The sequence below is a fragment of the Giraffa tippelskirchi genome, chromosome 1 (genome assembly GCF_054371585.1).
Source record: "Giraffa tippelskirchi isolate mGirTip1 chromosome 1, T2T-mGirTip1v1.2.pri, whole genome shotgun sequence".
Classification (NCBI taxonomy): domain Eukaryota; kingdom Metazoa; phylum Chordata; class Mammalia; order Artiodactyla; family Giraffidae; genus Giraffa; species Giraffa tippelskirchi.
In genome coordinates, this window is record NC_137275.1 from 3530578 (window position 1) to 3552019 (window position 21442).

A 21442-nucleotide genomic window follows, 5' to 3' on the forward strand; every position below is an offset into this window, starting at 1 on the left:
GCTGAGCCTGTTTCTGCGTTGGGTGCTAGGGAGGCAGCAGGGTCCAGGGTACAGACGGGAGTGGGTGCCTGCTTTCAGCTCTGACGCTCTCTGTGTAGGTTCAGACTGTAGCTTTCACGTCTCTGTGTCTGAGATGCCTCATTCTAAAACGCGTGTGCTAATGGCATCACCAACTCGATGGACCTGAGTTTGAGCAAGCTCCGGGAGTTGGTGGTGGACAGGGAAGCCTGCTGTGCTGCAGTCCATGGGGTTGCAAAGAGTCGGACTCGACTGAGCGACTGAACTGAACTGAACTCAATAGTACTTAGTGAGATTGTTGTGAAACTGGAAAGAGTTGGTGTGCCTCAAGTCCTTGGAATATCTGCTGCTGCTGCTGCTGCTGCTGCTAAGTCGTGTCTGACTCTGTGTGACCCCATAGACGGCAGCCCACCAGGCTCCCCTGTCCCTGGGATTCTCCAGGCAAGAACACTGGAGTGGGTTGCCATTTCCTTCTCCAACGCATGAAAGTGAAAAGTGAAAGTGAAGTCGCTCAGGCGTGTCTGACTCTTTGCGACCCCATGGACTGCAGCCCACCAGGCTCCTCCGTCCATGGGATTTTCCAGGCAAGAGTACTGGAGTGGGGTGCCATTGCCTTCTCCGTTGGAATATCTACTGTGCACCTACTAAGCTCTGAGCAAGAGCCGGGTGTTACTATGTAGGGCAGTGCTTTTTTTTTTTTTTTTTAATAAATTTATATATTTTAGTTGGGTGCTAATTACTTTACCATATTGTAGTGGTTTTTAAATTTTGGGGAACTTGTTAAAGTGAGCCTTCTGGAATCCACCTGCCAGTGCAGGAGACGTGAGTTCAATCCGTAATCTGGGAAGCTCCCACCTGCTGCAGAGCAGCTAAGCCCATGTGCCGTGACTACTGAGCCTGTGCTCTGGAGCCTGAGAGCAGCAACTGCTGAAGCCCATGTGCCCTGGAACTCACGCGCCACCACACGAGTACTTTCCTGGTAGTTTTTCGGGGCATTTTTTACTCAGCAAGTAAGCCTGTCATTCCATAAACTGCCTTTGGTGAGTTGGCTTCTGTCCAGTTGGTCATTTGCTATTGGCATGTTGACTACCAGGAGATTTGGCTGGTGGTAGAGTAGAGATGCGGTGGGTAGGAGTCTATGACAGGCAGAGAGTGTATCACCAATCAAAGCACAAGCCCGAGAAAGACCCCGAAGGACTGAAGCCTTGCAGGCCCCTCTGTGTGGCTGAGTGATAGGGTTTGGATGGCTCATCTGCAGATGAGTCTGGAACACACCATGGCAGGGGCCAGACCTTGAGGGGTCGTGAGCCTGCAGAGCAGTTTGGACCGTCCTTAGAGCAGCTCTTAAGTGACAGAGGGGAGTTGTTTCCAATGTCAGACTTCAGATGCTCCAACCTGGGGTTATTTCATTCATTTGAACCACAATTGCATTTTCAACTCTTTTATGGCACGTATCAAAGGAATATTGCCTTTTATCACAGTGGTGTGTGTTCCCATCTCTGAGAAATGAGTCCTTTTCTCTTTTTAGCCCTTTTAGTGTTGAACATCGCTTTTTGCAATTGTTATTAAGTGTCTCTTGACGTCCTTTTTTCCTGGACTCTCGAGAGGCTGGGCAGGCAGGAGGGATCACAGTGGCCACTTTTCTGAGTACACTTAGCATCCCGTCGCCCCCATTTCAGGCCTGAGAGACCCCTGGCTGAGGGCCCTCACCTGGCTCTGCGAGGCCCTCTTGGGCATCAGCACTCCTCTCTGGTTGGCTGACACCTAAGTGGGCCCCACCCTCCCCACCCGGATGTGGCAGACACCAGATGGGCCTCTATGCCCCATAGCTGGTGAATTACACTCAGGTGATAGAAGTAAAAACGTGGGAAGGGTGGGATCCAATGAACCGCTAAAATTTATCCATTTGGGGTAGTTGCAACTTTAAGCCCATCGATCAACAAACCTTGCTTCTTAATGACATTCTCTTCATTGCACTAAATTTTAACCTTCTGAAGATGGTGTGTGTTCCTCTCCTTTGTGTTCCTCACATTGCAAAGCAGAAAACGCTGGGACGACCACTCAAGGTCAGGGCCGCATCAAAAAGCCCACCTCGTCACGCTGATGATGCTTCTGAACAGGAAAGGAACAGTGCACGTTTCTGTTTTGCCCTTAGAGTCAATGCGGCTGCAGCCCAGGGTCCTGGATGAGCTGCCGACCCCTTCGGTGTGGCCTGTAGGTCAGGTGGTGGGAGTGTGGGCATGTGCTCTTCGAATTCAGAACCGCTCTCAACCCTTGAGGTCACAGGGTGGAGTGCAGCGTCTTTACAGCCCCTCCAGCTCCCTTGCTCTCCAGGGGAGACTGGAGCAAGCCAAAGTATCCATATGCATCATGAAAACATTTCTGGGAAGGGCTGCGCTTTTCAACAGATTCTTGTTTTTGTTTCACACTGAGAGCTGTGCAGCTATCAAAGGCCTGGTCCTTAGTTAGCATGCAGCCGGTGCAGAGGGAGCATTTGTGAAGGCGGCCGGTTCATCCGGAAATGGGTCCCATCTGTGTTGACACTGGCTGCCCGGCCCCACCGCCCAGCCCACCAGCTGGGGCTGATACAGACCGCTGGGGACTGTGCTTCCTGCCCTCCCCTCCTCCGCTCCAGAGTAGCAGGGGGTCCTCGGACAGGGAGACCTCACACCTCCCTGCTGAGCAAGGAGAGCAAGGACACTCCTCAGGGGGCTGCAGACGATTCAGATGATGCCTCATCAAGGCATTTTCCAGAAATGTTTGTATTTGCTCACTTAAGTGGTCACCCCAGTATTCTTTCCTGGAGAATTCCATGGACAGAAGAGCCTGGTGGACTACAGTCCGTGGGGTCGCAGTGAGTTGGACAGGACTGAGTTGGCCACCTGGTGTTTAGATGGGAGGATGGGCATAGGTGCTCAGTTCTGTCTGACTTGTTGTGACCCCATGAATTGTAGCCCACCAGACTGTCTGTGGGATCTCCCAAGCAAGAATACTGGAGTGAATTGAAAGAGACACATGTACCCCATTGTTCATTGCAGCACTGTTTACAATAGCTAGGACATGGAAGCAATCTAGATCATCGGCAGATGAATCGATAAGGAAATTGTGGTACATATACACAATGGGATATTACTCAGCTATAAAAAAAGAATGGATTTGAGTCAGTTCTAGTGAGGGGGATGAAACTGGAGCCTATTATGCAGAGTGAAGTAAGCCAGAAAGAGAAACACCAATACAGCATATTAACACATATATATGGAGTTTAGAAATACGGTGATGACAATCCTATATACAAGACGGCAGAAGAGACACAGGTTTACACCTATGTGGGAGAAGGTGAGGGTGGGACAATGTAAGAGAACAGCATTGAAGCATGTATATCACCATACCTAAAACAGATGATCAGTGCAAATTCGGTGCATGAAGCAGGGCACCCAAAGCTGGTGCTCTGAGACAACCCAGAGGGATGGGGTGGGAAGGGAGGTAGGAGGTGGGTTCAAATGGGGGGACACATGTGTACTCATGGCTGATTCATGTCGATGTAAGGCAAAAACGACAATATTGTAAAGTAATTAGCCACCAATAAAAATTAAAAAAAAAAAAAAAGACTACTGGAGTGAGTTGCCAATTCCTCCTCCAGGGGATCTTCTTGACCCAGGGATTAAACCTGCATGTCCTACATTGACGTGGATTCTTTACCACTGAGTCACCAGGAAAGCCGCATTTAGATTGGGTAAAAGGTAGCAACTTAGTGTTTTGATATTTTTAGGCCAGACCCTATGTCAATATGATGACTTATTATGCCAACAGGTAATAGGTCATTTTTTTTATTATGGTAAAACATATGTAACACAGACTTTATCATTTTAATCATTGGTTAGTGTCCTGTTTAGTGGTGTGAGACTAAACTCGGGCTCCAAAATCACTGCAGATGGTGTTTGCAGCCGTGAAATTAAAAGACACTTCCTCCTTGGAAGAAAAGCTATGACCAACCTATACAGCATATTAAAGAACAGAGACATTACTTTGTCAACAAAGGTCCATCTAGTCAAGACTATGGTTTTTCCAGTAGTCATGTATGGATGTGAGAGTTGGGCTGTAAAGAAAGCTGAGCGCCTAAGAATTAATGCTTTTGAACTGTGGTGTTGGAGAAGACTCTTGAGAGCCCCTGGGACTGCAAGGAGATCCAACCAGTCCATCCTAAAGGAGATCAGTCCTGGGCGTTCATTGGAAGGACTGATGCTGAAGCTGAAACTCCAATACTTTGGCCACCTGTTGCAAAGAACTGACTCACTGGAAAAGACCCTGATGGTGGGAAGGATTGAGGGCAGGCGGAGAAGGGGACAACAGAGGATGAGATGGCTGGATGGCATCATTGACTCGATGGACATGGGTTTGGGTGGACTCCGGGAGTTGGTGATGGACAGGGAGGCCTGGCATGCTGCAGTCCATGGAGTCACAAAGAGTTGGACATGACTGAGCGACTGACCTGAACTGAGTTTAGTTGTGTAAAGTACATACATATTGTTGTGCAGCCCTTACCACGACCATTTCCAGAACTTTTCATCTTGCATAAGATATTAAGAAGAGGTGGCAAGAATACACAGAAGAACTGTACAGAAAAGATCTTCACGACCCAGATAATCACGGTGGTATGATCACTCACCTAGAGCCAGACATCCTGGAATGTGAAGTCAAGAGGGCCTTAGGAAGGATCACTACGAACAAAGCTAGTGGAGATGATGGAGTTCCAGTTGAGCTATTTCAAATCCTAAAAGATGATGCTGTGAAAGTGCTGCATTCAATATGCCAGCAAATTTGGAAAACTCAGCAGTGGCCACAGGACTGGAAAAGGTCAGTTTTCATTCCAATCCCAAAGAAAGGCAATGCCAAAGAATGTTCAAACTACCACACAATTGCAGTCATCTCACACACTAGTAAAGTAATGCTCAAAATTCTCCAAGCCAGGCTTCAGCAATACGTGAACCGTGAACTTCCAGATGTTCAAGCTGGTTTTAGAAAAGGCAGAGGAACCAGGGATCAAATTTCCAACATCTGCTGGATCGTCAAAAAAGCAAGAGAGTTCCAGAAAAACATCTATTTCTGCTTTATGGACTATGCCAAAGCCTTTGACTGTGTGGATCATAATAAGCTGTGGAAAATTCTTCAAGAGCTGGGAATACCAGACCACCTGACCTGCCTCTTGAGAAACCTGTATGCTGGTCAGGAAGCAACAGTTAGAACTGGACATGGAACAACAGACTGGTTCCAAATAGGAAAAGGAATATGTCAAGGCTGTATATTGTCACCCTACTTATTTAACTTACATGCAGAGTACATCATGAGAAACGCTGGGCTGGAAGAAGCACAAGCTGAAATCAAGATTGCCGGGAGAAATATCAATAACCTCAGATATGCAGATGACACCACCCTTATGGTAGAAAGTGAAGAAGAACTAAAGAGCCTCTTGATGAAAGTGAAAGAGGAGAGTGAAACAGTTGGGTTAAAACTCAACATTCAGAAAACTAAGATCATGGCATCCGGTCCCATAACTTCATGGCAAATAGATGGGGAAACAGTGGAAACAATGGCTGACTTTATTTTTGGGGGCTCCAAAATCACTGCAGATGGTGATTGCAGCCATGAAATTAAAAGATGCTTACTCCTTAGAGGGAAAGTTATGACCAACCTAGACAGCATATTAAAGAACAGAGACATTACTTTGTCAACAAAGGTCCATCTAGTCAAGACTATGGTTTTTCCAGCAGACATGTATGGATTTGAGAGTTAGACTATAAAGAAAGCTGAGCACAGAAGAATGGATGCTTTTTAACTGTGGTGTTGAAGAAGACTCTTGAGAGTCCCTTGGACAGCAAGGAGATCCAACCAGTCCATCCTAAAGGAGATCAGTCCTGGGTATTCATTGGAGGGACTGATGTTGAAGCTGAAACTCCAATACTTTGGCCACCTGATGTGAAGAGCTGACTCATTCGAAAAGAGCCTTTTTTTGATGCTGGAAAAGATTGAGGGCAGGAGAAGAAGGGGATGACCGAGGATGAGATGGTTGGATGGCATCACCAACTCAATGGACCTGAGTTTGGGTAAACTCTGGGAGTTGGTGATGGACAGGGGGGCCTGGCGTGCTGTGGTTCATGGGGTTGCAAAGAGTCGGACATGACTGAGCGACTGAACTGAACCAGCATTTTACTTCCTGTGTCTCTGAAACTGAGGTCTTGGTCCCAGCACCCCCCACCTGCCGGGATGGCATTCCTAAAGTGCTTTCACAGCTGCTTCGCTTTCTGTGTTTGACAGATGGGATCATGAGATTCTTTGAGGTTATATGACAAAATTAGGTATTTTACCAGTTGCAGAGTGGAAACTAAGCCTGAGATTTAAAACAAAATCATTTAACTCCCAGGGAAGTCAGACGTGATCTTTCTAGTAGATGTGAACCATCCTGTTTCTTTTCTCCTTGTCTCTTGAAAACCTCAGAGTTTGGCGTCACATCTCATCCCTGCGGCATCTTCATCGTGGATCTATCCTGTGTCCTGTTGGCACTGCCGTAGAACTCTTTTGCCTCCCTGCCTCCTGGTGGAGAAGGAACAGAGGAGAAAGTGGCCTCACGGTCTCTCATTCTTAGTTGTGTATAAATAAAACTCGAGAAAACTTGAGAAAATATGCCTGAATATTTTCAGCGGAGAAGGATTTTGCTGATACCTGGCAGGACTGGAGTGTGGGCCCTCTTCTCTTCTGTCAGTTCAGTCGCTCAGTCGTGTCCGACTCTTTGCACCCCATGGACTGCAGCTCGCCAGGCCTCCCTGTCCATCACCAACTCCCAGAGTTTACTCAAACTCATATCCATCGAGTCGGTGATGCCATCTAATCATCTCATCCTCTGTCGTCCCCTTCTCCTCTTGCCCTCAGTCTTTCCCAGCATCAGGACTTTTTCCAGTGAGTCAATTCTTCACATCAGGTGCCCAAAGTATTGTAGCTTCAGTTTCAGCATCAGTCCTTCAAATGAATATTCAGGGTTGGTTTCCTTTAGGATGGACTGGTTGGATCTCCTTGCAGTCCAGTGGACTCTCAAGAGTCTTCTCCAGCAAGTCCGGTTTCTTCTGACCCACTGAAAGGGTCTGAGGGAAGCTCTCCCTTTGAAGGCAGTGGTGCTAAACCGTGGTCCTCGTACTCTTTTCTGTCTCTTCCCGCATCTGCCCTTTGACAAACCATCACCTTTGCCCGTGTCTGGAGCCCCTGAGGCAGAAGTTCAAGGACCAGTGGCATTTGGGGGGTGGAGTTTGAGATCCTCTTTGGAGAGACAGGGTGCTTCTCTAGAAATATTATTTTTTGAGGCGTGTGATTTCAAAATGAAAGTTTGTTTTTTCTTTTTCTTTTAAAAACAGTATTATATAGAAAATTCAGCAGACTTCCCTGGCCAGCCAGTGGTTAAGACTGTGCACTTCCAATGCAGGAGGTCATGGGTTCGGTTCCTGGTCAGGGAACTGAGATGCCACATGCCGCAATGTACTGCTTAAAAAAAACAAAAACAAGCAAACAAAAAAGAACCCAAAAAGAAAATTCAAGCTCTACAGATGTGTGTGAAACAGCCTTAATCTTGTGTTAGCATTTTGGGGAGTGATCCATCTCTGTGTAGATGTCCGCAAAAGCGCAGCTCCAATAGGCTAACAGGTACCTGTTTTCTTTCATGTAACAGCATCCAGTAGAGACTTTTTAAGTAAATCACTGCAGGCGTGCACCATTTTCCTTTTACATGGCTGCCCGTGGATGTGTTGGCACACCTAAACGGTCTCATCTCAGGAAATATTTTGATTGCTTTTAAATTTGGAGGGAAAAACTTTTATTGAACATCCTTGTATGTTTTTGCTCATGTGACCAGTTGACCTTCTTAGCATATATTTCTAGAAGTAGAATCATGGATTTAAGGGCATGCGTGTGGAGAGGTTGTGTGGAATGCACACCGGCAGGGTCTGAGAGTCCGCTGAGGAGTCTCATTAGCTGAGCGTCAGCTCCTGCCTCATGCACCTTAGCAGCCCTGGAAAGGAGGAGTGTGCTGTGCTAATTGATGAGTGTTTGTTTGATTCAGCCATTGGTAATGCTTTCCCAGAACATGAATAATTCCACCATTTCAACACACTAAGAGGAAGCTGAAACATTCTCATTTCACTAATAAAAACACTCAGGGACTCAAACAGCTATCTACCAAAAGCGCTGAGCAGAGATTTTTAACCCCGATGTGGACTTCTGTTCTGACCTCGCCCAGGGAGGATCATGTATCAGGTTCCGCTGTCAGCATCGCCCCTCCGGAGGACCCGGACATGGTCCAGCGTGAGAGCCCAGGGTGACGGCCTGCGGGCAGCAGCCTGGGGAGGGGAGTGCAGGGGAGCCAGGGCCGGGATGCTGCCTTCGAGGATGGGGCGGCATGCTGTGCAGATGGCCTGGAGTGAATTATCTTCCTTCGTCTCTGAGAGGAAGGAGTGGGCTGAGCCCACAGTGGTGATTAGTCATTCGCAAAGGACTTCCTGGCTTCGGGCCTGAGTTACACGGAAAGGAAAGGTGGAGTCTCGTGCTCTCTGGGTCATTATCCTCCTTGGAGACAGAGCTTGGCTGTTCTTCAGGTTGGGGCCTCTGCTCTCTTCCATTCCCAGTGACATCTTCCTGTTTGTTTATAGGATATGGGTGGTGTGAACTAGTTAGGAAAGGGGAAGAGAGTGCATATGAGAGAATATGAATCTGAAAAAGGTCACTGCTGGGTAGACCTGGGCTTGAAGACCTCAGCTTGTCACAAAGCCGCGTCTGATTTTGAGCAGGTGTTTTTAGACGCTGAGCCTCACTGTCTGTGTCTGTAAAACATAAGGTGATGTAGTGTGGACCTTGAACGGTCCCCGGATGGATGGCCGATGCAGCTTATAACCAGGGCAGAGGCTGCTCAGGGCGGTGCCGGCAGGTAGCAGGTGTTGGTGCGTGTTGGCTTTCTAGCCCTTCTGTCTTTGTTGTCCTGAGGTCCAGGAGGGAGGGATGGAACCAGCAGATCCTACACGTGTTCATGGGAGGAAGAGCTGGGTCTGCTTTAGTGTTGCTGGGGACATTTGAAAGACCGGTGCTTCAGCTGGTCTTGCTAGAATTTGGACGGACCTATGGCCGCCAGCTTTCCACGTTGTGAAGTTACGGCTTCAAAACCAGCCTGCTTGTCTGAGAGTCTGTCAAGGAACTGCGATGGGACTGGATTGAGTGATGAGCGGATTCCTTCTCTAGAGAATAACGTCCAGCTTCTTTTAGAGCTGGCTCATGGGTGATTGATTTCCTCGTCTCTTTCTTTGTAAGTTACCCTGACACACAGGAGGAGTTTGGTGAGATAGAGGACACACACGCTCATCTCTTCAGTTGCCACGTAACGAGAACTGCTCTGAGATGCTCATGGGCAGATCTGAACCATCTCTGTGCCCCCTAGGGGTCTCCGGTGTGGGGTGTGGTCCTAGGAGGAGAAAGTCAGTTGCAGACCTGGGAGGGTCAGTGGTGTGGAGTGAGCCCTTGGGTGGAGGGGAGGAGAGACACCCGTCTCTGCTCTGGGGAGGGGTCTGCGAGGGCCAGTAACTGCAGCCTCTGCCTGAGTTTGTGTCTGGCGATGGCTGGCGAGTGGCATGGATTGAGCGGCATGGCCAGGGCCAGGCAGATGGTGGTCGTGGGCAGGCGAGCAGTGGAGACCCCTCCAGGAGCTGGACTTTGGGAGCTCTTTGTAGGATGATGTTCTTTTTCTGCGGAGACATCACAAAGGAGAGGCATATGCCCGTGGACACCTGTGAGGTCAAACTCCAGAACCCTCCTCTAATGCTTGTGCTTTGTTGTTTTTCTTTCCTTCGCTCAGCCACCCGACAGTGGGCCGCCACCACTCCCAACGTCCTCTCTCCCGGAAGGCTACTATGAGGAGGCCGTGCCCCTGAGTCCCGGGAAAGCTCCGGAGTACATCACCTCAAGTGAGTGGCCTCCTGTCCAGCCGGGCTGTTAGGGAGCCCCCTGTTTCCTGGGGTAAAGGGGAATGGGGGGCATACCCAACAGCATGGAAGTTTGGAGTCAGGAGATCCTGAACCCAAGGGGGGAATATAGGACGGGATTTGAGAAGTCTAAGGTGTCCTCCCAATACCTTGGGTAATTTCAGATGGTTGTCCTTTTTTGTGACTCAGAGTTAGCGAAATCCCGTTGCCGTGGAAGCATGTATCAGCCAGTGAAATATGGTCCCTTTGGTCATAAGGGGATGGCCTTTTGAGGCAAGTGTCCATGGGGTCCCTGCCAGCTTGACTAGGGCACGTCCCCTGTAGGCTACATTCACGGTGCCGCCAGGAGGGCGTGTCTACAAGATACATACAAAACAAGCAGACATATCATAGGTGTTTGTTTTGTTTTTAAATTTATTTCTTATTCAAGTATGGTCAAATTACAATGTTGTGTTAATTACTGCTATACAGCAAAGTGTATCTCCTTTTTCATATTCTTTGCCATTATGGCTTATCACAGGATATTGAATAGAGTTCCCTGTGCTATACAGTAGGACCTTGCTGTTTATCTTTTCCATATATAACCAGTTTGCATCTGCTAACCCCAGACTCCCAATCCAACCCTCTCTCACCACACCCCCTTGGCAACCAGCAGTCTGTTCTCCGAGTCCCTGCTTTTGTTTCTGCATCACTGAGACGTTCATTTGTGCCATAGTCTACACCCCACATGTAAGTGATATCGTATGGTCTTTGTCTTTCTCTGTCTGACATATCTCACTTAGCAGGATAATCTCTATGTCCACCCAGGTTGCTGCAAATAGTGTTCGTTTGTTCTTTTTTATGGCTGAGTAGTATTCCATTGAGTATATGTACCACAACTTCTTTATCCATTCACCTATTCATTGACATTTAGGTTGTTTCCTGTTTCTTTTCTTTTCCTTCATTCATACAGGTTTTACCAGAATGTTTTTGCCTAAGTTAGGGGTATCATGACATGGCTGTTCTCTTCCTGCTGGGGACTCAGAAGTGCCCCTTTATTGGCAGCCAACTTTCACATTCACAGAAAGAAGGACATGCTGGCATTGAACACCTTTTTGTAGTGATGTCTGAAATTTGTTTCTAGAGCTTTGGCTTTGTTTCTCCCCCTTATACTCTGGAGTCCATATAATCAAAGCTATGGTTTTTCCAGTAGTCATGTATGGATGTGAGAGTCAGACCATAAAGAAGACTAGGCACCGAAGAATTGATGCTTTTGAACTGTGGTGTTGGAGAAGACTCTTGAGAGTCCCTTGGACAGCAAGGAGATCAAACCAGTCCATCCTAAAGGAAATCAGTCCTGGATATTCATTGGAAGAACTGATGCTGAAACTCCAAAACTTTGGCCACCTGATGCGAACAACTAACTAATTTGAAGAGACCCTGATGCTGGGAAAGATTGAAGGCAGGAGGAGAAGGGGACGACAGAGGATGAGATGGTTGGATGGCATCATCGACTCAATGGACATGAGTTTGAGTGAGCTCCGGGAGTTTGGTGAAGGACAGGGAGGCCTGGCGTGCTGCACTCTGTGGAGTGCAGAGTCGGACACAACTGAGCAACTGAACAACAACAAAAAGTTCTCTGGTGGGCAGCATGCTTCGTCTCGTAATGAAGCGGACATGGCCTCTCCGAGTGTGCTGACTTAGGGAGCCCAACTTGCCTTTCCCATAGAACATGGGTAAAATGGGAGTGAAAGACTTATTAGCTTGTTGTCTTGGAGAGACTGCCCGTGCCTGTCATCCCACCTCCTCTGTTTTCAGACACATTCTCCTTCATCCTCACCATCTGCCTTTCATTGGAACTCTCTGCTTCATGCAGACTTGGGGTTTGCCATCTTTCTCTCCCCTGGCAGCACACAAGCAGAGCCATTTGAGCAAAGTGGAATCTAACTTGCTTTTTAGCAGGAGACCCCCTTGGGATATTCTGTGAACATGAAGAGAGACATGCAGAAGCCAGGCAGGTTGGACTCCAAGGCTCAGGGGCCTTTCCCGCCCACTCATGCCTGCTCTCTCTGGAAACTTCCTTCAAAGGCTCAGCCCAGCATCAGTAGATAAGCATTGTTCTGAATGAGGCCCGAGTAAGAGAAGGGACTGTTCTCTTGAGAGAGCTGTGAAGTCTTGGGTCTTGAGATCTGGAGATTAAATATTTTAATTTCTCTTTCATTTTAGAACCATTTGGCAAAAATGAATTTAAGTCATTTCTAAGTGTCAACTGCCTCAGAAGATAGTAAATTAAGTAGAAAACACACAAAAGTTAAACAGCTTGATATAATTCAAAACTTCATCGGATCCCTTTCTTTCTAAGAGCAGAGAATAAAGAACAAAGACATCTTGATGAGGGTATTTCCCAGCTTTGGGGACATTTGGTCCCAGCCGTCTCCCGCCTCCACTCCCTCTTCCTCCAACATGCTTTCAAGACTTGTAATTGATAGTCTTTTTGTTTCACCTGTAGGAGCCTGTGGTTATTTTTGGTCCAAGAAACCCCATCTGACTGGTGTGTCATGTCCTGAGTTGCTGACGGCAGGCCCCTTGGGTTGAGCTAATTCCAAGGAAAGAGTCATGGAAGGACTGCTGCTTGGGGAGACAGTGGGTCAGCAGAGCTCACACTCTGGGCTTCTTAACCCAAGCATCTGTGGCTGAACCTTGGCTGCAGGCGGGGACCCCTCCCAGAGGACCTTGTGGCAGGGGACTGAGTCCGGGTCTGGCCAGGGTCACACACCCCTCACTTCTTGTGGACTTCGGGCAACTTTGTTGAGCTCTACGTCTTGTCTGGTTTATCAGAGAAGCAGGACCATGGTAAGTGTTGTAGAGTGAGGGGTGTGCGGGAGACACGAGCCCCTGTGCAGTTGAGGGAGCCTGGGAAGATGAGTGTCATAGGGCTGGCTGTCATCAGGGAGAGCTGGGCGAAGCCCGTCTGCCTCTTACCTCCCCACATGGGGGCCCTGCACCAGAGGCTGGACCATAGCTCCACAGAGCTACTTGCCTAGCAGTCTCTTGACTGCCCGTATACTGGCAGCCGCTTCCTGTTTGCCTTCCAGGTCACTCACAAACTTCCTGTGTGGCCAGTACTAACGTAGAGGCATCCAGGGAAGGGAATTTAGGGGAATGCTGAGTTGATACAGTGTGAAAAGCACCACTGTTGGTCTTGGCTTGGTCTGGCATCCACACGCCCTTCTTTACCCACGGTGAATTTCCAAACAAAGGCAGAAGCAGAGTCATGGTTCAGTCTAACACAATTCAACTGTGGCCAGAAACCCCCTCACTCCCCCAGAAGATACAGTGTCCTCTCTCCACTTTGGGTGACACTGTTCTCTCATAGCCAAGTTACACTCTCCCCCTTGAGTGACTGTAACTGTTGGGCCTGATGGAGCCTGATGGAGATGATGGAGCCCAATGGAGATGATGCAGTTTGATGGAGCCTGATGGGGATGATGGAGCCTGATGGGGATGATGATGGAGCCGGATGGGGATGGTGGAGCCGGATGGGGATGGTGATGGAGCCTGATGGAGATGATGGAGCCCAGTGGAGACGATGCAGTTTGATGGAGCCTGATGGGGATGATGGAGCCGGATGGGGATGATGATGGAGCCGGATGGGGATGATGGAGCCGGATGGGGATGATGGAGCCAGATAGAGAATTGCCTGCTCTGGTGTGATGCTGTATGCTCCTTGGTGGGTGGGATGACCCAGAGCCAGAGTGGGGTGACTTGGGTTGGTGGGAACCTGATCAAACCTTTAGACTCTCCAGGGGTATTGGAGAGACAAAGCGATTTCCTGAAAATGACCTGGTTCTCATCAGAGATTGTCGAAGCTGTGCTCCAAAATCCCCCCAGGAGAGCGTGCTGAAGGCTTCTGTGTCTGTGTCTAAAACAGGGTTGAGCCGAGAAGCAGAAGCACCTCAGGGCAGCACGAAGATTTCCTCCAGGGCCTGGGCCTCCCACGCTATGGAGCTGCTGAGGGCCTCAGTGGGAGGCTGTCCCCCAGCGTGTCGAAGGAGAGCTGGCCTCACAGTGGAGGGGATGTCACCACTGGTGACTCTCTGCCCTCCTCCCCAGCTCCATGTCTTTCCTCACTTTGCACAGGGTCCTCATTACCTCCTCACAAAATCATAAATTCCAGCACCAACAGTGAACTCCTTGATGTCCTGCTTCAGCCCCCAGGAGGCACCCTGGACTCTGCTGGGAAACCACCCAAGAGACTGGCCAGCAAACGGGTTGTCCTGCATGCTTAGACTCTTACTCCCAACTGCTCAGTTTGCGAAATTGACTGATGTTCTTCTAGCCTGGTTCCATCAATCCTCTCTCAGAAGAAGGCGGGTCATGAACTCACTGTCTTTTCAGCCGTGGACCTCAACCTATCCTCCCCTTGATGAGAAGGGCGGCCAGGGCACGGTCTGCTCTTTCAGCTCAGAATCAGACAAAACCTTCCTTCATCAGGATGTGGTCTTGGATGAGTCACCTGCTCTCCCGTCATCATCCTTCCTTCCCTCTGAGATAAGGACCCGGCTGTGCACCCACCTCTGGGCGGCTGAGAGGACCAGCAAGGCAGGGCATGTGACTTGCGGAGCCAGCCTCCTCTTCTCACAGCTTTATCCCACAGTGTGCAAATATAAGTTTAAAAAAGTACTGCCTGGGGGCTTCCCTGGTGGCTCAGTGGTAAAGAATCCGCCTGCCAGTGCTGGAGACACAGGTTTAATCCCCGATCCAGGAAGATCCCACATCCCACGGAGCAACCAAGCCAGGGTGCCACCAGTACCTAGCCTGTGCTCTAGATCGCGGGAGCCACGGCTGCTGAAGCCCATGCAGCCTAGAGCCCGTGCTCCGCAGCCAGAGAGGCCACCGCAGCGAGAAGCCCACGCACCAGAACAAAGAGTAGGGCCTGCTCGCCACAACTAGAGAAAAGCCTGCACAGCAACAAAGACCCAACATGGCCAAACATAAATCAGTAAAATGATTTAAGAAAAAAACACTGCCTGACACATTGGAAGTGCTCAATGAATATTTCTTGCATGAGTGAAATGAAATTTTCCCATCTCTGGCTGATTTAGTCATTCATTCATTTGTTCACTCAGTGTTGAGTGAATTTGATGTTCTGAAGACTGAGTTAAGCACTGAGGGGTCCATGGCCCCCCAAGCGGCTATGAGCGAGGTCTTTCTGGGATAAAATAGGACTTGATCTGCTGCCCGACTGAAATCTGTCAGCAAACCTTGGACCGCGGAGTAGCTCGTGGTCTTTCACAGGTTCGTGCTTTCTTCCCTGGGCACTATGTTCCAGCCACACTAAACTTAAAGAAAAACTTTTATTATAAAATATGTTTATCAAAAAGTGCATAAAATATGAATATATGCTTAATGACTTTCCATAAATTGGAACATCTAAGTGTCACCACCAGGTCAAGAAGAGAGCATTGTCAGCCCGGAAACTCCCTCCTTCCTCTTTACAGCCTCTTCCCTGCAAGGGTTGCCCCTGACTTGGCTTCGGTGACAGTGACATAAACAGTATTGAAAAGCACAAGGCTCGCCACTGTTTGTACAGTGTTTTATATTTTCATTGCTTTTGCAAATCGTGTTCCTTCTTCTAGACTCTTCTCTCTGGTTGGCACCGTCTCATAAGCGGTGGAGGTCATTGGCTTTGTCCAGTCTTCTCCGTGTGCCGTGTGCACTGCCCTTTGATTGCCTGCCTGTCTGAGAACTCGAAGTGTGGATTTGGAGATCAGTTTTATTTAACTTTAGTTAGAATTTGAATTTAAACGGCCACCATGGCTGCCATCTGAACAGGGGGCGTTGGGTAGATATAGATGCTGGCCTATGGGAAGTGAGTGTGCATTTGCACATGTGTGTGTGTTACTGTGGGGGAAGGAGTGCAGAGAAGGAGGAGAAAGGCCTTGACTCAAGCAGCACGGGAGGGAAGCCTGGACTCTTCTCTCCACGGTGGTCTGTGACCTAGATCCTTCAGGCGCTCGAATCCCCCACCCCCACACGTCTCTTGGCACAGCATCCTTCCCACCATCATGGCAGACGCCTCTTAACTGTCGCCCCAGCTTCAGCCCACTCTCCCTGCCGTTGCCAGAATTACCTCTAGGGTCAGTTACCCTAGTTTAGACTAGTCACCCTAGTCTCTTCCGTAAAATCCTCCCCTGACTTCTTTATTAGGATTTAAAAGTTAAACCATCAATCTCTCTATTCCACGCCCCCCTTATTAAATAGTTCTTTGCAGGGAAGTTAACATACACACATGTCTACCGATTACAGATTACAGTCCAGTTTCCAGTGAGTTCTGCTCTGTAGAAGGTTGGCCAGTTCTTGTGCATCTGGTTGCTTCAGCCACAGATTCTCCGTATCTGTCCTTCATTCCTCGCCGAGGTGTTCACTCCTCACATGTATTATGAAAAGCGAATGCATCCCAGATGTGTCTGGGGTTGAGGGAATGCTTCGGTGAATCAGACACTGCCTCCAGGACCTTTCGATCCAGCCGGGCTGAAGCGGTCAAGATCACTGACAGTCTCTTGTGTTGATTCATCATTTTCAAGGTGCCAGCCATCCTTCTGAGGGCTTTGCATTCAAGTTGATCTCACAGTTCTCTGGATGATGATGGCAACATCGACTCAATGGACATGAGTTTGAGCCACTTCTGGGAGATAGTGAACCACAGGGGAGTCTGGCGTGCTCCATTTCATGGGGTTGCAAAGAGTCGGACTAAGCAACTGAACAACCAGCAGCAGTTGTCCCTTCTACACATATATATCACTTGCTCTGTGCCAGGTCCTTTGCGAAGCACTGGGACAGTCATATCCAGCAAGGCGGTCTCCCTTCCTGCAGGGGACTGACAGCTTGATGTGGGACAGACAGACAGGGGTGACAACACAGTGGCTAAGTAATGTGCTGAGTGGTGTGGAAGCCGAGGGGAGGGTCGTCTCACCCGGCATCTGAGCTCAGGCTGCCGTAACAAAATATCATCCACTGGGTGGCAAAACGATGCTTTTTATTTTCTCAGAGTTGTGTAGGCTTGAAGTCCAAGATCAGGGCTCCAACGTGCTCAGCTTGTTGTGAGCATGCTCTTCCTGGCGTACAGACTGCCACCTTCTCCCCATGTCTTCACGTGGCAGAGAGAGAGAACTCCAGGTCTCCCTCTTCCAGACCCACTCACATAACCTCATTTAACCGTAATTAGCTCCTAAAAGTTCTATCTCCAAGTACAATCACATTGGAGTTCGAGCTTCAACATATAAATTTGAGGGGCACCCAGTTCAGTCTGTAGCCATCAGTGCTGGTTATCCAGGGAGGGCTTCATGGAGTAGGTGCTCTGAGTTAAATCCTAAATGATGAGCACATATCCAGGCAAGGGTAGGAGATGGAGTGGGATAAACAGGGAGCCTGGGTGAGAGCAATGTGTACAACCTGAGGAAGGGAAAACGAGCTCCAGTGGGGACCCTGCAGACAACCTGGTATATAAGCATTGATGTGCTGCAGAGTAAGGAGGAAGGGTGTGGACATCTGTGACAATCCCCAGGATGACCTGACTGAGAGGGGTGGTCTGGGTCTGGATCTTGAACCTTAAGAAGGGCTGGTGGGTGTGGTGATGCCAGGAGGGAGGAGGGCATTGCAGCCTTGAAAGAACTTTTAAAAATATATTTATTTATTTGGCTTCATTGAGTCTTTGGTTGCAGTGCATGGACTCCCAAGCAGCTAAAGGCTCTGAATCACACAGACTCAGTAGTTGTGGTGCATGGGCTTACTTGCCTCTTGGCATGTGGGATCCTAGTTCCCCAGCCAGGGATCACACTCAGGTTTCCTGCATTGGAAGGTGAATTCTTAATCACTGGGCCACCAGGGAAGTCCTGAAAGGACTTTCACATCAAGGTGTGGGTGGGAGTTTCCTTTGGCAAAACCCATTGTTGATAGGGGTCATGGCACCCAGCAAGAATGTGGCGAGGATTTAACAGTGTGGGGCCTGCAGGTGCCGAAGTGGTTTTTATAAATGCAAAATTCCTAGTCACTTCATTTGAAAACTCTTCGTTGAGTTTCTGCTACCCAAGTCTGAGTTATTTTTCCCCTGGTTTTGCCAGTTGGCGTTTCCCAGCACTCTGAATGAAGAAACTGCCTCCTCACTGACTAATACGATAGTGTGCTTTGGACCCCACAGGTTGTCCTCAAGATAAGGTTCTTGCAACCAGGTTTTTGCTTACTTTTATTTCTCATCTTGGACAGATTATGACTCGGATGCGATGAGTAGCTCTTATGAATCATATGATGAGGAGGAGGAGGATGGGAAGGGGAAGAAGACCCGGCACCAGTGGCCTTCGGAGGAAGCCTCCATGGACCTGGTGAAGGACGCCAAGATCTGTGCCTTTCTGCTGCGGAAGAAGCGCTTCGGGCAGTGGACCAAGTTACTCTGCGTCATCAAAGACACCAAACTGCTGGTAAAGCCTCGCCACTTGGTTCTCTTGCGTGGAGTCGGTGAGACGCAGTGGGCCATCTAACCGGGTGGAATGTATACCCAGGCGACGTTCATATTGGTGGACACAGAGGGAGCGGTTAAGCTCTGGCCTGTGACCGGCCGTCAGCAAGCCTGGCTGAGGCTCCCATGGCTTTAACGCCCTTTTCTCGCCAGCTCCCTAAGCACTCAGCGGGCAAAACCATCCTTGCCTCAGGCCAGCGTCTGCGGCTCGTGTCAGTGGAAATGCACGCTGTTAGAGCTTGCCAGACGTCGCAGGATGGATTTTCTCATTTGTAGTGAGTCAGTGAATTCCTCAAAGCCAGGTCATCGAAGGCAGACGGGCAGGCCAGGCAAGGTCTGGGGGACAGTGCCCAGGAAAGGAAATTCTTTTGGAAAGCTAAAGGCTGACTATTTTTTCTTTTTTTGTAACTCAGGGCGGCAGAATAGAAAGATAGAGTAAGTGGCAGAGGAGTGGGGACGGGAGGACACACACCCTTTGCTGCAGGCGCCAGGCCACCGGGGAGCCTAGAGGGCAAGCGAGAGCCTCTGAGAGGCACCCTCTGTCCCTCCTCCCTCCTTCCTTTCAGCTTCAGAAATCATGGTTGGTTGTTGGAATTAAGAATGTTAGATTATGTTTTTGTATTTTGTTTTTTGTATTTTGTTTTTCCTTCAAATGAACCTTGGGGAACAAAAATCACTCAAAATTCTATCATTAAAACAGAACACATGAGGGTATATGATTCTGTACCTCACTTTTCAGTGGAGCAGATAACCTCCTTTTTAAAAAAACAATCTCATCTGTGAATTATGGGAATCTTATTTTACTAGATTCTTAGGACATAGTATGTCTTTTGATTCATGGTTTTGTTAAAAATAATTTTTTTTTAAGCAGTGAGATTACATGTTTTCTTCCACATGTGTGGCCTGAATGTCTCCCAAATTTAGACTATGCCAAAAAATGATGATTCCATGGGGGAATTTTAAAGTAAAGAACGAAAGAAAAAAAGATTAAAAAGATTAATATGGTCCGTATTTACAATCTGACATAATGGCTGCAAGATGTGGATATGTTATATAAACATTTTAAAAATACACGGTTGGCTCTTGTGTAAAGGGCTTCCCTAGTGGCTCAGCTGGTAAAGAATCTGCCTGCAATGCCAGAGACCTGGGTTTGATCTCTGGGTTGGGAAGATTCCCCGGGGGAGGAAAAGGCTACTCACTCCTGTATTCTGGCCTGGAGAATCCCAGGGACTGTATGTATAGTCCATGGGGTTGCAAAGAGTCAGACGCGACTGAGCGACTTCCACTTCACTTCTCATGTGAAAGCAGTTTTAGAGCGAGCTGCCGGAAGCCTGTGTTCAGGGCGGGTCAGCAGTTATCAGAGGTGCCTGGTCCACCCTGTACCCCAGCCCTGGCCCCAGCCCCTTCCTCTCCTGTCTCTCCCTTCCCTTGCTCCTCGGCTGCCTCTTCCATCACTTACCAGGTTCCCCATCTTCCAAACAGGGATGATACCATTTAGAGTAGCTGTAAATAAGAAGGGATGAATGGAAAGCCATGCAAAAGCACTGTCTTTGATGAAATGCAGAATCAAAGTTTTATTATGAAGCTTTATTTCATTCAAAAATGACCTATGATCCAACTGCCCAGATTACTCCTATTGACACTGAAAAAAAAAAAAATTAACAGTGATAAAAGCAAGTACTCTCTAAATCTCACAGAACAGAAAGCTGTAAATGGAAAACAAAACAGCAGTCTTTTCCCCTAAATGCCCCCAGTGTGTTTCCCCACGGGCGCCACCATGACTAGCTTCTTTGAATGTCCTTCCAGAACCCGTTTGTTTCTGTGCCCAGGCAGCTGTCTGATGGACACTGAGATGTGCCCAGACCCCTTCAGTGCCCTCCTTTGGACCCTCCACTCAACTGGAAATCACAGCTTTGCAGACATTTCTGTCTATTATATGCTAATATGTATACTCTTCATAAGATGATTCATCTGTGCTTCAGAAAGAGAGTAGGGATGAGATAGTTAGACATGAAACGACATAAATTGTGTATCCAAGGTGCTGTGTGCCCACGTTAGAGAAAATCTCATATATTCATGTCACCTGTAGAGGAAGCTCCGCTGGAACATAAGATCCTTCAGGACTTGATTTCCCACTGAGTCGTGTCCTGGTACTAGTTAACTCTGCTGAGTCACGAGCAGGTGTGTTTGCACGTACACAGAGGTGAGGTGTGGGTGTACGGCAGGGCTCTGTGTGTGGGTCCCAGGATCTGCAGGGACTTCAGTCTCTGAGCATCTCTGCCCTCCAGTTGGACCTCCAGGTGCTTCTCCAGTGCTGTTTTCACTGTGCCGTAGTTTTATCCGTAGTAAGGGACTTCCTTACACCCTTATTCTGATTTCTCCTGTCCATCACAGTGCTACAAAAGTTCCAAGGACCAGCAACCCCAGATGGAACTGCCGCTCCAAGGTTGCAACATTACATATATCCCGAAAGACAGCAAAAAGAAGAAGCATGAACTGAAAATCACCCCGCAGGGCACAGACCCACTTGTTCTTGCCGTCCAGAGTAAGGAGCAGGCTGAACAGTGGCTAAAGGTAACCTGTTGCTTTTGTTTCTGAGCCAATTTCCTTCCCAAACCTCTTCCTGAGATCTGTTTTTTATTTAATGTACATTTTTTTATGCAAGCACAGGCAAACAGTGGATTAACCTGAGTAGTTTTGTCTTTGATGTCTTGAATATTCTGATTGAGATTAATCATTTAAAATTTTGTCTTCAAAAGCCATTTTGCCTCATGTTTGCAACCTACTTCTAGAACTTTCTCTTTTGGCTTGATTTTATCGTTTTGCTTTGTCATGTCCAAAGTTGCTCAGTTGTATCCAACTCTTGCGACCCCATGGACTGTAGCCTGCCAGGCTTCTCTGTCCATGGAATTCTCCAGGCAAG

At 48.4% G+C, this 21442-nt stretch overlaps 1 protein-coding gene across 9 annotated transcripts in view; it reads left to right on the plus strand.

Moving 5' to 3' along the window:
- The window catches only part of AFAP1 (actin filament associated protein 1), a 141203-nt gene that overhangs the window by 60758 nt on the left and 59003 nt on the right, over positions 1-21442 (plus strand). For all 9 annotated transcript variants that reach the window (XM_081579942.1, XM_081580206.1, XM_081579853.1 and 6 more), the window contains 3 exons: positions 9899-10007; positions 18270-18481; positions 20914-21093. In XM_081579942.1, coding sequence (XP_081436068.1) covers positions 9899-10007; positions 18270-18481; positions 20914-21093 — 501 coding nt within the window. The remainder of the gene's footprint in view (positions 1-9898; positions 10008-18269; positions 18482-20913; positions 21094-21442) is intronic.